The 14,400-nt window shown below is 45.1% G+C and overlaps 1 protein-coding gene across 2 annotated transcripts; it reads right to left on the bottom strand.

The window, feature by feature from the left end:
* Window positions 1–5,742: 5,742 nt before the first annotated feature.
* LOC130113368 (uncharacterized) lies at window positions 5,743–13,041 on the bottom strand. 2 transcript variants are annotated; one of them, XM_056280954.1, is made up of 2 exons: window positions 12,993–13,041; window positions 5,743–7,127 (listed from the first exon to the last, which is right to left on the bottom strand). In XM_056280954.1, exon 2 carries the CDS (start codon window positions 7,040–7,042, stop codon window positions 6,239–6,241), a length of 804 nt encoding a protein of 267 aa, XP_056136929.1. In that variant the 5' UTR covers window positions 7,043–7,127; window positions 12,993–13,041; the 3' UTR covers window positions 5,743–6,238. The 2 variants fall into 2 exon arrangements, with proteins under 2 accessions (XP_056136929.1, XP_056136930.1); XM_056280955.1 differs by lacking the exon at window positions 12,993–13,041 and adding an exon at window positions 10,106–10,172.
* Between the last annotated feature and the right edge of the window lie 1,359 nt (window positions 13,042–14,400).

The raw sequence follows: 14,400 nt of genomic DNA, 5'->3' as shown, positions 1-14,400 counted from the left end.
CACTTCTTAACTATAACGAGTAGTCATAGCAAATAATACTGGATATTAACTGCATAGTTATCTTTAATAGAAACAATATACACAAACACACGATGAAATTAACTGGTCGTCGATCCCCAGACGGTCTGCATACAAAGTTCACGATCAATGTCAAAAATGACAGGTTCACTCTATCGTGTCCAGCTGCTGTCTGCCACTGTCACCCACGAAACAAAGTATTGGGGCCGCAAGCCCCACCCCTTTTCCTCTGAATACACTATCAGATTGGTTAATAATTTAGGATACACGAATTACATTAAAGAAAAAGAATGAATGACATTTGGATTAAATCAGTTAGGTTGTTAAACTTAACAACACGTGCTGGACCATGTGTAATTCAAATAAACTATGCTCAAATATGAATTTATGACGTTTGAGCATAAACCTTGTAAATAGTAAAACACACATTACTATTCAATATTATGAAACTCTATGAAATGACTTTTAAAACTATTTATATGATCTTAACCTTCTCTCTTAAATGAATTTATTTTCCCAATAATATGACATTATTTATTCTCTGCATTTTTAACTATGCTACTGTTGGGCGAAGGAGAAGGAGAGGGGGAAAGCATGTCCAGAGGCAGCTAGAGAGGAGGAAGGGTAGGCGTGTGGAGATGAGAGTTGGAACTTTGAATGTTGGCACTATGACTGGTAAAGGGAGAGAGCTGGCTGACATGATGGAAAGAAGAAAGGTAGGCATACTGTGTGTGCAAGAGACCAGGTGGAAGGGGAGTAAGGCCAGGAGTATCGGAGGTGGGTTCAAACTCTTCTACCATGGTGTGAATGGGAGGAGTAATGGGGTAGGGGTAATTCTGAAGGAAGAGTATGTCAAGAGCGTGCTGGAGGTGAAGAGAGTGTCAGACAGAGTGATGAGTATGAAGCTGGAAATTGAAGGTTTATTGCTGAATGTTATCAGCGCATATGCCCCGCAAGTTGGGTGTGAGATGGATGAAAAAGAAGAATTCTGGAGTGAGTTGGACGACATGGTGGAGAGGGTACCCAAGGAGGAGAGAGTGGTGATTGGAGCGGACTTCAATGGACATGTTGGTGAAGGGAACAGAGGTGATGAGGAGGTGATGGGAAGGTATGGAGTCAAGAAGAGAAATGTGGAAGGACAGATGGTGGTCGATTTTGCGAAAAGGATGGAAATGGCTGTGGTGAATACATATTTCAAGAAGAGGGAGGAACACAGGGTGACGTACAAGAGTGGAGGAAAGTGCACACAGGTGGACTATATCTTATGTAGAAGGCGCCATCTAAAAGGGATTGGAGACTGCAAGGTGGTGACAGGGGAGAACGTAGCTAGGCAGCATCGGATGGTGGTCTGTAGGATGACTTTAGAGACCAAGAAGAGGAAGCGAGTGAAGACACAGCCGAAGATCAAATGGTGGAAGTTGAAGAAGGAAGACTGTTGTGTGGAGTTCAGGCAGGAGTTAAGACAGGCACTGGGTGGTAGTGAAGAGTTGCCAGATGGCTGGAAAACCACTGCAGAAATAGTGAGGGAGACAGCTAGGAAGGTACTTGGTGTGTCATCAGGACAGAGGAAGGAAGACAAGGAGACTTGGTGGTGGAATGAGGAAGTACAGCAAATTATACAGAGGAAAAGGTTGGCAAAGAAGAAGTGGGATAGTAAGAGAGATGAAGAAAGTAGACAGGAGTACAAAGAGATGCAGCGTAAAGCAAAGAGAGAGGAGGCAAAGGCAAAGGAAAAGGCGTATGGTGAGTTGTATGACAGATTAGACACTAAGGAAGGAGAAAAGGACTTGTACCGATTGGCTAGACAGAGGGACCAAGCTGCAAAGGATGTGCAGCAAGTTAGGGCGATCAAGGATAGAGATGGAAATGTGCTGACAAGCGAGGAGAGTGTGCTAAGAAGGTGGAAGGAATACTTTTGAGGGGCTGATGAATGAAGAAAATGAGAGAGAGAGAAGGTTGGATGATGTAGGGATAGTGAATCAGGAAGTTCAGCAGATTAGCAAGGAGGAAGTGAGGGCAGCTATGAAGAGGATGAAGAGTGGAAAGGCAGTTGGTCCTGATGACATACCTGTGGAGGCATGGAGATGTTTAGGAGAGATGGCAGTGGAGTTTTTAATTAGATTGTTTAACACAATCCTGGAAAGTGAGAGGATGCCTGAGGAGTGGAGAAGAAGCATACTGGTACCGATTTTCAAGAACAAGGGCGATGTGCAGAACTGTAACAACTACAGAGGTATAAAGTTGATCAGCCACAGCATGAAGATTTGGGAAAGAGTAATAGTAGCTAGGTTAAGAGAGGTGACGATCAGCGAGCAGCAGTATGGTTTCATGCCATGAAAGAGCACCACAGATGCGATGTTTGCTTTGAGAATGTTGATTGAGAAGTATAGAGAAGGCCAGAAAGAGTTGCATTGTGTCTTTGTAGATTTAGAGAAAGCTTATGACAGAGTGCCAAGAGAGGAGGTGTGGTATTGTATGAGGAAGTCAGGAGTTGCAGATTAGTATGTAGGGGTGGTGCAGGATATGTATGAGGGAAGTGTGACAATGGTGAGGTGTGCGGTTGGAATGACAGATGGGTTCAAGGTGGAGGTGGGATTACATCAAGGATCGGCTCTTAGCCCTTTCTTGTTTGCAATGGTGATGGACAGGTTGACGGACAAGATCAGGCAGGAGTCTCCATGGACGATGATGTTCGCGGATGACATTGTGATCTGTAGCGAGAGTAGGGTGCAGGTTGAGGAGAGCCTGGAGAGGTGGAGGTATGCACTGGAGAGAAGAGGAATGAAAGTCAGTAGGAGCAAGACGGAATACCTATGCGTGAATGAGAGAGAGGACAGTGGAATGGTCAGGATGCAAGGAGTGGAGGTGACAAAGGCATTTGAGTTTAAATACTTGGGGTCAACTGTCCAAAGTAACGGGGAGTGCAGTAGAGAGGTGAAAAAGAGAGTGCAGGCAGGTTGGAGTGGGTGGAGAAGTGTGTCAGGAGTGATTTGCGACAGAAGGGTATCAGCAAGAGTTAAAGGGAAAGTTTACAAGATGGTTGTGAGACCAGCTATGTTATATGGTTTGGAGACAGTGGCACTGACGAAAAGACAGGAGGCGGAGCTGGAGGTGGCAGAGTTGAAAATGCTAAGATTTTCACGGGGAGTAACGAAGAAGGACAGGATTAGGAACGATTATATTAGAGGGACCGCTCAGGTTGGACGGTTTGGAGACAAAGCAAGAGAGGCAAGATTGAGATGGCTCGGACATGTGTGGAGGAGAGATGCTGAGTATATTGGGAGAAGGATGCAGAATATGGAGCTGCCAGGGAAGAGGAGAAGAGGAAGGCCAAAGAGGAGGTTTATGGATGTGGTGAGGGAAGACATGCAGGTGGCTGGTGTGACAGAGGAAGACGCAGAAGACGGGAAGAAATGGAAACGGATGATCCGCTGTGGCGACCCGTAACGGGAGCAGCCGAAAGTAGTAGTAGTAGTAGTAGATTTATTCTCTGCATTTTTAAAACCTGATATATTTAACCAGGGCTACATTTCAAAAATAGTATTATAGTTATTAAAATGTTAATTTATGTATCAGTATTTTCCCAACAGACATACTAACATATGCAATGTATTAATATCTTAACTGGGTATTTATCTTGACAGAATATAGAGTTTAAAAACCAGCCCATTTTGACAGTCCATGGTCGTTTTAGGTAGGAGTGAAATCCTGATTATTCTTTAAAACATTACATGTGTAGCCCGTGGAATTAGATACCACACAGGACACAATTACTTCCGGGGTTCTTGTAGCTTTAATTTTATTGTTTGAACCTTCGAATGCAGATCGTTTTACTGAGTGCATAAATTCCTGTGTCTTTCGAGCAAACAGCTCATAAATGTTCACAGATGTGGCAAGTTTAACAGAAAAGATTTTAAAAGGAAAATAATAAATACAAAATACGGTGCAAAATACGGCAGTGGACTATGTATGTTAAACAGGGTTTAACAAAGACATGTGGAACTTCCTGAAGATTGCGCAACTTCTCACTCTGTCAGTTACCTTTAAACAGAATTAAAATGCGTATAAAACCTTTACATTTCCCTTACTACCCAAATACAGTAGCGTGGTGTGGCTTTATGCACGCCAACATTACCTTGTCATGCATGCAATGGCGAACAGTGGTCGACGGCTCGCGCCCAAAATCACCGAACATCAACTCCAGTAGCGTCTAAATCAAACCGTCTTGTCAAATTACCGACATATAATATTGTTTGGAATAATGTTACAGGTATATTTCACAAGATATTTACACCTACTTACTACGGAGTCAGCGCACCGTCACACCGCAATCTCCAGGTGGTTCACACAAGAAAAAGAAAGAGTACCCAAGATGCACTAGGATAACTTGCACGGAGTTACAATAAAAGTCCGCAACACTGCCACTTATTGGTCAAAACATGCAATGACAACAAAAAACTATAAAAATACACTCACAATCTGCTTCACAATTTAAATACATCAAATGACATTTTACAAGGCTTGACAGTGTAACGATTACATATATTAACAGTTAAACTATACTAAATTTAAGTGGAAAATCATTTAACATATTTAACAGATTTACCACCCGGCTACACATGGATTACCGTAAAATGACTATTCACATGTTGTATATAACAACACTGCAAGTACAAAGCTGCGATAGCAAATTTCAGGAAGATATTCAAACATGGCAGCATCAAACACCAGCTCACACTCTCCTTTCTACACAAGAAAAAACATAAAATCAAGCGAAGTGACACATTGTGAACGCATTTTGAGTGTGTGTGTGTGTGTGTGTGTGTGTGTGTGTGTATACTCGTTTTTCTTACCCAATGGGGCCCAAATAGCCCCTTTAGAATAGAAAAACCAGAAACCGCCGACCTTGTGGGGCCATTTTATTGGGCCCCACAAGAAAAAGGGTCTATTTTAGGGTAAGGGCTTGGTTTTAGAGTTAAGGTTAGAATTAGGGTTAGGGTAATGGTTAAGGTTAGGCATGTACAGTGTGTGGTTAAGGTTAGGGTAAAGAGTTAGGGAAAGGATGTCAGTGAAGGGACCCCACAAGGATAGAAAAATGTCTGTGTGTGCACGCACGTGCAGCGGCGAAATATGCAGGTAATACAGTTGCATTGGGACCTGCAACAGTTTAGGGCCCACACACAGGGACCCCGAAGGGTCATAAGTTGACTGGTTAGCGCAGTCGCCCGTGGTCTGCGCTACCCAGGTTCGATTCCTGGCTGCAACGGATTTCCGGCTGCCCCTGAATTCTCTACATTGGTGTCAGAATTGGGATTGTGGCCATCGGAAGCATGTGCGCCCAGAGGCATGAGGGAACTGATATGCTGAAGCATGGGGACGCGCTTCCCGAAGGAGGGTGGTAGTGTAATGATAACAGATGACTAGACTCGCTAGCCCTTGGCTAACGGGTCGGACCCTTTAATTGACTGGTTAGTGCAGTCGCCTGTGGTCTGGGCTATTCAGATTCAATTCGCTGCTGCCGCTGAATTCGCGACATTGGTAATGTAATTGGTAATGTAGCAACCATGATCCTCCCACGCACTACATCCCCCTGGTGAAACTCCTCACTGCCAGGTGAAAAGAAGCGGCTGGCGACTCCACATGTATCGGAAGAGGGATGTGGCAGTCTGCAGCCTTCCCCAGATCAGTAGAGGGGGTGAGGCAGCAACCTGGACAGCTTGGAAAAGTGGGATAATTGGCCAAGTACAATTGGGGAGAAAAGGTGGGGGGGGGGGGGGCAATTAAAAAAAAAAAAGAACAGTGCTTGGTAAATTCATTGAGACAGAAACCAACCCGCCATAGAGTACAGGTTGTGAAGTGTTCCATTTAAAGGCAACTAATTGTAGGTTAAGGCAAGAAGATGAGTGTGTGGAAATTGCAGAAAAGTGGAGACGGACAATTTCTCTCATTGACTATATGAACGCGTGTCATTTATTCTTCAATACAAAATCACCATCTCTACAACATGGTGCTACTCCAACCATCCACGTCCTCGCTCCCCCCTCTCAACCCGGAAACCCTCTCTTAAAGGGCCCGTTTCTACCAATTATAGTGAACTGTGCCCATATAATCTGCTACATACATCCCCCCAGAATTCACCATAATAAATAAAGTCAACGTGGAGGGGGGCGGATGGCTCAGTCGCAACGGCTTCACCGAACAGGTGCAGAGGCCGGGGTGCCTACAAGAGGGGCCTTAAGGACCCTGTGGCAGCATGGGGGTAGGGCGGGTGGTGGGGCAACCTTAGGGGCCTTGTTGGGGGGTGGGGGCAGGGTAGGAGGGCGCCCTCGCCGTGGGGGCTGGGCAACTCCAACAGATCGATCCAAGTCCAGGTGAGCTGGTTTGAGGCGATCTGCTGAAATGTGCTCTGGCTTGTTGTCAACTTCCACAACAAAGTGCTTGTTTCCGGTCTCCAGGACGTGGAACGGCCTGTCGTAGGGAGGTTGTAGGGGTCCACGGTGGGCGTGATGGTGGATGGAAACATATTCTGCCAACTGCAGACTTGCGGGGATGTGAGATTGTGGGAGGCCATGTTGCGAAGTGGGGACTGGTGCAAAAGCTCTGGCGTTATCCAGGAGCGTGGTCCATTGATGGGCTGCAGACCAGGGAGATGTGGTGTTGGGGACGAAATCCCCTGGGACCTGCAGCGGCTGTCCATAAACCACTTCAGTGGATGAGGACTGGAGGTTCTCCTTAGGGGTGGTCCTGAGGCCCAGCATGACCATGGGAGCCTGTCGACCCAGCTGCTCTCCTTGAGGCTGGCCCACAGAACGGCCTTTATAGAGCGATGAAACCACTCGCACACCCCATTGGCCTGCGGGTGGTATGCGGTGGTGCAGTGGCACTTCACCCCTATGCTCTCTGCGACCGCGTTCCAGAACTCTGATGCAAACCGTGAGCCCCGGTCTGAGGAGATGTCAGATGGGGTGCCAAACCGGGCGACACGGGTCCCGATCAACGCCGGGGCTATGTCGGTGGACGTCATTAATGACAGTGGGATGGCTTCTGGCCATCAAGTGGTCCTATCCACCGTGGTGAGGAGGTGTTCAGATCACGTCAGGGTCATCAATCTGGAAATTGCAGGAAAGTAGAGACGGAAAATTTATCTCAATGATTACATAAACGCGTGTGTCATTTATTCTTCCATACAAAATCACCCTGTTTACAACGCGGTGCTGCTTCAACCATCCTTGTCCTTGCTCCCCCTTCTCAACCCGGGCACTCTCTTAAAGGGCCCATGTCTACCAATTTTGGTGTATTGTGCTCATATAGTCCGCTACATGTGTTAAGTTTGGATTTAAAGGACTCAACAGACTCTGATTGTAGCAGGCAGGTTATTCCACAAGAACAAGGCCTGATAGGAAAAGGCCCTGCCAACAGCTGACATCTTTTTAACTTTGGGTACACACAGGAGCCCTGTATTTTGAGTGAAGAGCTCAAGATGGAATGTACTGTTTAAGGAGATCAGACAGGTAAGATGAGGCAAGCCCATTTAGGATTTTATGAGTCAGCAAAAGCACCTTGTAATCTGATCTAACATGGATAGGAAGCCAATGAAGGAGGCAAGAATTGGTGTAATATGTTCAAATTTCCTAGATTTAATTAGGATTCTACCTGCAGCATTCTGAACCATCTGAAGACTTTTAGTACTAGCATGTGGCAGACCTGAAAACAGAACACTCTAGTAATCAAGTCTGAATGAAACAAATGCATGTACAGGGTATCTGCAGGTTACAAGTTAAATTTAAGACTTTTTTAAGACCACCATGAATGCAATTTAAGACCCATTTCACATCCATACTGGCAAAAAAAGTATGAAGGATATAAAGGAAAATATGAAGGAGTCCCAGAATTACTTGCAAAATATATTTATTAATGATTATACAGAGCTCAAGTGTAATTTTACAAATGAAGACAAAGGGCTGTTTACAACCATGCTCCCTGAAATCATACAGAATGATGCAAAAAATGTACCTTATCCTGTAGTACTCTGGATAACAATGAATTCCTGTTGGTTTTGTATTCTTAACTCATAACCAACAACTCTTAATACAAACTATACAGCTAATGCCTACACTACGTGTGTGTCTGAGTCTGTGTGTGTCTGTGTGCGCACACAAGGACTAGGCTACGTTGATCTGAGCTCCTCTCTCTTGACCTCAATCTCCTCCACAATGTTCTTGAGCTCAACTAATTTTCCCTTGCAGCCCCTCCTCAGAGCATTTGACTTTATTATGAGCTGGGCCATCTGACTTCCAGTCTTGCCTTCAGCCTGTTCTGCAAACATGTCTGCATCTCTAGCCAGACTTTCAGAAACTTCTTGGAGGGTTTTCCTTTTTTTCTTTAGTTCTTCCAGGTAATCCTCTGCAGCCTTTCTTTTCTGGGCCTTTGCATCGGACTCTTGCTTCCTTCTCTCTTGATCTAGGTGTATACGATACCTGGACCTGGCTGATCCTGCTGATGTCAAGAGTTCTTTTGTGAGAGGAACTTTGGTAACCCCTCCATATTGACTGACAAAGTCACACACCAGTCTGTGTGCAACCATCGTGTCCTCCTGCATGTTGACAGTCTCAACTTCTTTGTTGACAGAAAAGCCTCTTTCCACAGAGGCCTGTCCGTGGGACAAAATGAGCAGCTTCTGGCAAAAATCCCAAAGCTCAGGATAGAGCTTGCTAAAGAAGCCGCACAGGAAGATGTCCAGTCTCTTTTGCATAGGTGGGAAGAAGAACTCCTCGTTTCTGCTCTCAAGGGACAGGAAGGCTTCAAATTGTTGAAGAATGACATCACCTATTACAAACTACTACTACTACTACTACTTTCGGCTGCTCCCGTTACGGGTCGCCACAGCGGATCATCCGTTTCCATTTCTTCCTGTCTTCTGCGTCTTCCTCTGTCACACCTGCCACCTGCATGTCTTCCCTCACCACATCCATAAACCTCCTCTTTGGCCTTCCTCTTCTCCTCTTCCCTGGCAGCTCCATATTCTGCATCCTTCTCCCAATATACTCAGCCTCTCTCCTCCACACATGTCCAAGCCATCTCAATCTTGCCTCTCTTGCTTTGTCTCCAAACTGTCCAACCTGAGCGGTCCCTCTAATATAATCGTTCCTAATCCTGTCCTTCTTCGTTACTCCCAGTGAAAATCTTAGCATCTTCAGCTCTGCCACCTCCAGCTCCGCCTCCTGTCTTTTCGTCAGTGCCACTGTCTCCAAACCATATAACATAGCTGGTCTCACAACCATCTTGTAAACTTTCCCTTTAACTCTTGCTGGTACCCTTCTGTCGCAAATCACTCCTGACACACTTCTCCACCCACTCCAACCTGCCTGCACTCTCTTTTTCACCTCTCTACTGCACTCCCCGTTACTTTGGACAGTTGACCCCAAGTATTTAAACTCAAATGCCTTTGTCATCTCCACTCCTTGCATCCTGACCATTCCACTGTCCTCTCTCTCATTCACGCATAGGTATTCTGTCTTGCTCCTACTGACTTTCATTCCTCTTCTCTCCAGTGCATACCTCCACCTCTCCAGGCTCTCCTCAACCTGCACCCTACTCTCACTACAGATCACAATGTCATCCGCGAACATCATCGTCCATGGAGACTCCTGCCTGATCTTGTCCGTCAACCTGTCCATCACCATTGCAAACAAGAAAGGGCTCAGAGCTGATCCTTGATGTAATCCCACCTCCACCTTGAACCCATCTGTCATTCCAACCGCACACCTCACCACTGTCACACTGCCCTCATACATATCCTGCACCACTCCTACATACTTCTCTGCAACTCCTGACTTCCTCATACAATACCACACCTCCTCTCTCGGCACTCTGTCATAAGCTTTCTCTAAATCTACAAAGACACAATGCAACTCTTTCTGGCCTTCTCTATACTTCTCAATCAACATTCTCAAAGCAAACATCGCATCTGTGGTGCTCTTTCGTGGCATGAACCCATACTGCTGCTCGCTGATCATCACCTCTCCTCTTAACCTAGCTTCTATTCCTCTTTCCCAAATCTTCATGCTGTGGCTGATCAACTTTATACCTCTGTAGTTGTTACAGCTCTGCACATTGCCCTTGTTCTTGAAAATCGGTACCAGTATGTCATCACCTATTACAAAACAGATGAAAAAGGAAAAAGTGAAGAGAAAGTACATAGATTAATCATTATCAACCTGTAACGGTGGTGAACAACGTCACTGCTCTAACTACATTTGTTCACAAAGATGTACAATTTCAAAGCCTATTCCAATACAAATGAGCCACTGCACACAGAACAGGCGCAGGACCACCAGAACAGAAAACAACCAAGTAAGAGATACACACTCATAAGAAAAGGTGCACACAAAACAGGTAAAATGGAGAAACCTGTAGAGAAGTGCTACAAATGATTATTTGAAATGTTTATTTCTGTGATAAGCCCATTAGTAATTGTCTATTTATAAAGGTTGAGCAAAAAAATGTCTGGCTGAAACACTGACTTTTTTTTTTTACAGCACTACACTAACAGGTCAAATAAATATAAAGAATATTTCTGAATGTGGACCTCTTACTTTTGTTCGAAGCCTATTCCAGAACTATTCCTACCAGCAGAAACACCTCCTGTCAGCTGTTTGTCCTGCAGAAATTTCTGAACAAGACACTCCATCTGCCTCTTGCATCTGTCTGGGTCTCTGTACATGACAGAGGGGTCCAGACAAGCCATCTGCATAACCGTTGGATATTTGAGGGGGCTCTTCTCCTGCACTTTTCTGATGATGTTACATAGTGCCTGTATGCAGTCCATTTTAAACTCAAGGACTCTGAGCTCTGAACATTTGCTGCTCTGAAAAGGGGAATGTGTGTAAATACAATACAATAAGTACAATAACATGATATATGCTACATGCATCCTGAACATAAATGATAAAATGATCTTTCTAAATTACCACACTACCTTGAGGGCAGACTCAGCACCCAAAGCCGATGTCAATGTCCTTTGGTTGGAGCCAGTTCTTCTTGTCAGCTACATCAAGTTTGGTTAGCTGCACTGTAGTGATATCCTGGAGGACCTCTCTCTTGATAAAGCGTCTAAGAAGACCCTGTCAAAAGACAAACTCAAAAAGTAAATATAAGTCCCCTCTATACAGGTGCATAATAATTATAATGTATGAACTAAATGTGAGGAATGTAACTATTCTTTAGTAACACAGTGTACAGATGAATTAGGCCTAATCAGTGTCAAGAGCTTTGAGATGATAATGTGTAGTGCTTTCCACAATCATTACCTTGCTCAACTCAGCCAAGTCCTTGCTGACGAAAGGCATCGTTGGCTCGTCTGTTTGATACTTCTTCAAAAAGGGATTGAAGGTCCTGGCGACAGTCATGTAGAAATGTAGTTTTGCCAAGATGAGTGGATCCTTCAGGGCTGCTTCTATTGTGTCAAAGGATGCTGTTCCAGGGTTTGGGATTTGTTTTCTTCTCACTGCATTCATATACTGCTGAAGTGGGAGCCAGACTGCAAGAGCCCTTTCTACCACAGGCAAGTTCTCTATCCACCGGTGACCACAGAAGGATAAAGGGAAGACGGTGGTACTGATGATAGCACTGTTGTCTTCTCTTCTAGCAGGTACATTGTGAAACAGTGTGTGTATGGCTTTTAAAGTTTGTCCACCTGCCACATGGAGAAGCCACTTTTGAAAGCGTTGTGTAATGTGTGAAGGCCAAAGCTCCCCACAGCAACAAACTGAGCACCTCCATACTCTTCAGCATATTCCTGCTGGAAGTGTTCCAAAAACTTGAAGTTTACGTTGGGCCCATCCATTGAGACTGACACCAGGTTCCTCAGGTTAAATTGGTTCACACACTCCTGCGAAGAATTAATGAATAATTTTTTTTAAAAAGAAAAAAAAACCTTTACATTTTTCTGGGTCAAGTTCAAGTAAGTGTCTGAGTCTTACTCCGTTCTTTATAATTTTATATCTAGTTAGTATTGCACTTTAGGCAGTGGTTGTCAAACTTTGCCCTTTACTAGACCCCTAAACTGACAAATTAGACAACAGAACCCATTTAATAATAATTTGTCCTCATCTGATAAGAGTTTTGTTTTTATGGATGGAATTATAGTGAAAAGAATGTATTCCCCTTTTCTGAACCACTGACTTAAGGGATGACTAAAACAATAACAAAATTAGACAAACAAGTGAACTACATGCAACAGGATAAATCACTACACTTTGCCATAGCATTGCTAATAAAAAAAGAACAATTGATGTGACAGTAAAATTATGTAATGCTTGCTAATGAAACATTTACTTACTTTGACATGTTTCAGTATGTTCTGCCTTCCCAGAACCGTACTTGCAGGTCCAACTACTTGGTTTTGCTGGTGTGATTTAGACTTTCGCCAAACATCAGCACGAATGGGCCCTTAACTCTGGAGATCAGGTCTCTCTTAATGAAGTCTGCCAGTCCAAATCGCGTGATGTACACCGTCTTGTCCTTTCCACAGGTAAAGGTTTTAGAGATGTCAGAGTCAGGGAACATGGTTGTAAACAGCTCACCGATGCCATCGTTGCTGTTATATGACTGACGTTTAGTCACCGTGTGTAATATCCATAGCGCCTCCGCTTTCAATGTTGGCGTATATCCAAATGCTGTCCGAAGGTCGCTAACTGGAGGAGTTGCAGAATGCGTCGTGGTGGGGTCGGATTTTGAAGCTCCCGCTCCTGATGCACAATATTGGTTGATAGCGGGCGTTTGCTGCTGCGCTTTAATGGCCGCTTTGTGTTTCTCTGACTTTGCATGCGATTGTAATGATTTTATACCCAACGTCCCAAGTTGCAAAGTTCTTTTATATAAGTTGCAGCGGGCTTGAAATTGGTTTTCAGCAGCCTTCAACCACGCACTGAATTCACTGTTCTCTAACCATCTATAATTAAACTTGCACTTACCCACTGTATGCAAGTAACATTGGGTTTCGTTTTTCTTAGTACACGCTCGGCCGTTGTTTCACACCCACTTTGCTTCGTCCGTTGTCTCTGCCAACTTCGACTACCTGCCTGGCCAGCTAAGCCCTCATGCTGGGTGTGCTGTGCTCCGATCAATTCTGACCGGGCTGCAGTTAACGTTAATGATTATTGGTTCCATGCTCGTTCCGTTTTGTAGTTTTGTTACAGCGTAATCAAAAAATTTCTTAAAATAAAAGTGAGACTGAACTTTGTAACTTTATAAAAGTAACGTTAGTCATTTTTTATTTAAGAACTGTCAAAATTGGATTGAAGACTTAAAATAGACAATTTAAGGCCTAAAATTGAGATTTTGCGATTTTAGACTTTTTTAGACTTTTAAGACTCGACGGATACCCTGTATTAAAGTCTCTGTGTCGGCCATGGACAGGAAAGACCGGATTTTAGCTATGTTACGTAAGTGAAAAAAAGGCAGTCTTGGTGATTTCTTTATTGTGCTTATCAAAGAAAAGGCTGAGATCAAACGTAACACCAATATATATATTGTGGAGTTAGAAAACAACGAGACAGGAGACGTGAGAGTAGACGTAGTCGAGGTAGTTTACTAGCTCCAACTTTGCATGTCATACGTTCGACAACGACACTGAACTGACTGTGAACCGGAAGCGGAAGTGCATTATCTGACCCCTCGCCTCTTCCCTTAAAGGTACACCGTCCTCTTAGGTGAATGTCTCTCGATATATAGATGTGGGTCACCACACAGGCCCCCCCAGAATTCACCTAAACAAAACAATGCAAAACAGCAAAAGTGCAAGTCATGAACATAAAAATAGACTCTACAACAGAACAGTCAATGACATAGTGCAAAGTCACGGGGAAAACAGGTGACGAGTCGGAGGGCGGACCCTGCGGCCATAACGGCTGCGCTTCACAGGAGGGGAAACAGATGGGGCCGAAACCCGGGCCATAGGCGGGGCCGAAGCAGGAACAGAGGCAGGTGCCGGGGCCGACCTAGGAGGGCGCCCCCGCCGCGGGGGTAGGGCCAATTGCATTGGCTCCCCAATGTCCAAGTGAGCGGGCTTGAGACGGTCTATAGCGACCCGCTCCGGCCTGCCCCCCATGTCCACCACAAAGTTCTTATCCCCCGCCTCCAGGACGCGGAAGGGCCCGTCGTATGGGGGCTGCAGCGGGGACCGATGGCTGTCGTGCCTAATGAAGACGTACCTCGCCGATGGCAGATCCTTGGGGACGTAGGACCGGGGGAGGCAGTGTTGAGACATCGGAACGGGAGCGAAGGCACCGGCAGCGCTCCGGGACGCACTGAGGTGAGAGGCGGCCGACCAGGGAGCCGTAGCATCCGGAAGAAACTCCCCCGGAACCCGCAGGGGCTGGC

The sequence above is a fragment of the Lampris incognitus genome, chromosome 5 (genome assembly GCF_029633865.1).
Source record: "Lampris incognitus isolate fLamInc1 chromosome 5, fLamInc1.hap2, whole genome shotgun sequence".
Lineage (NCBI taxonomy): Eukaryota > Metazoa > Chordata > Actinopteri > Lampriformes > Lampridae > Lampris > Lampris incognitus.
Note: the sequence above shows the minus strand (reverse complement) of the source record. Positions and strands in the feature narration are given on the sequence as shown.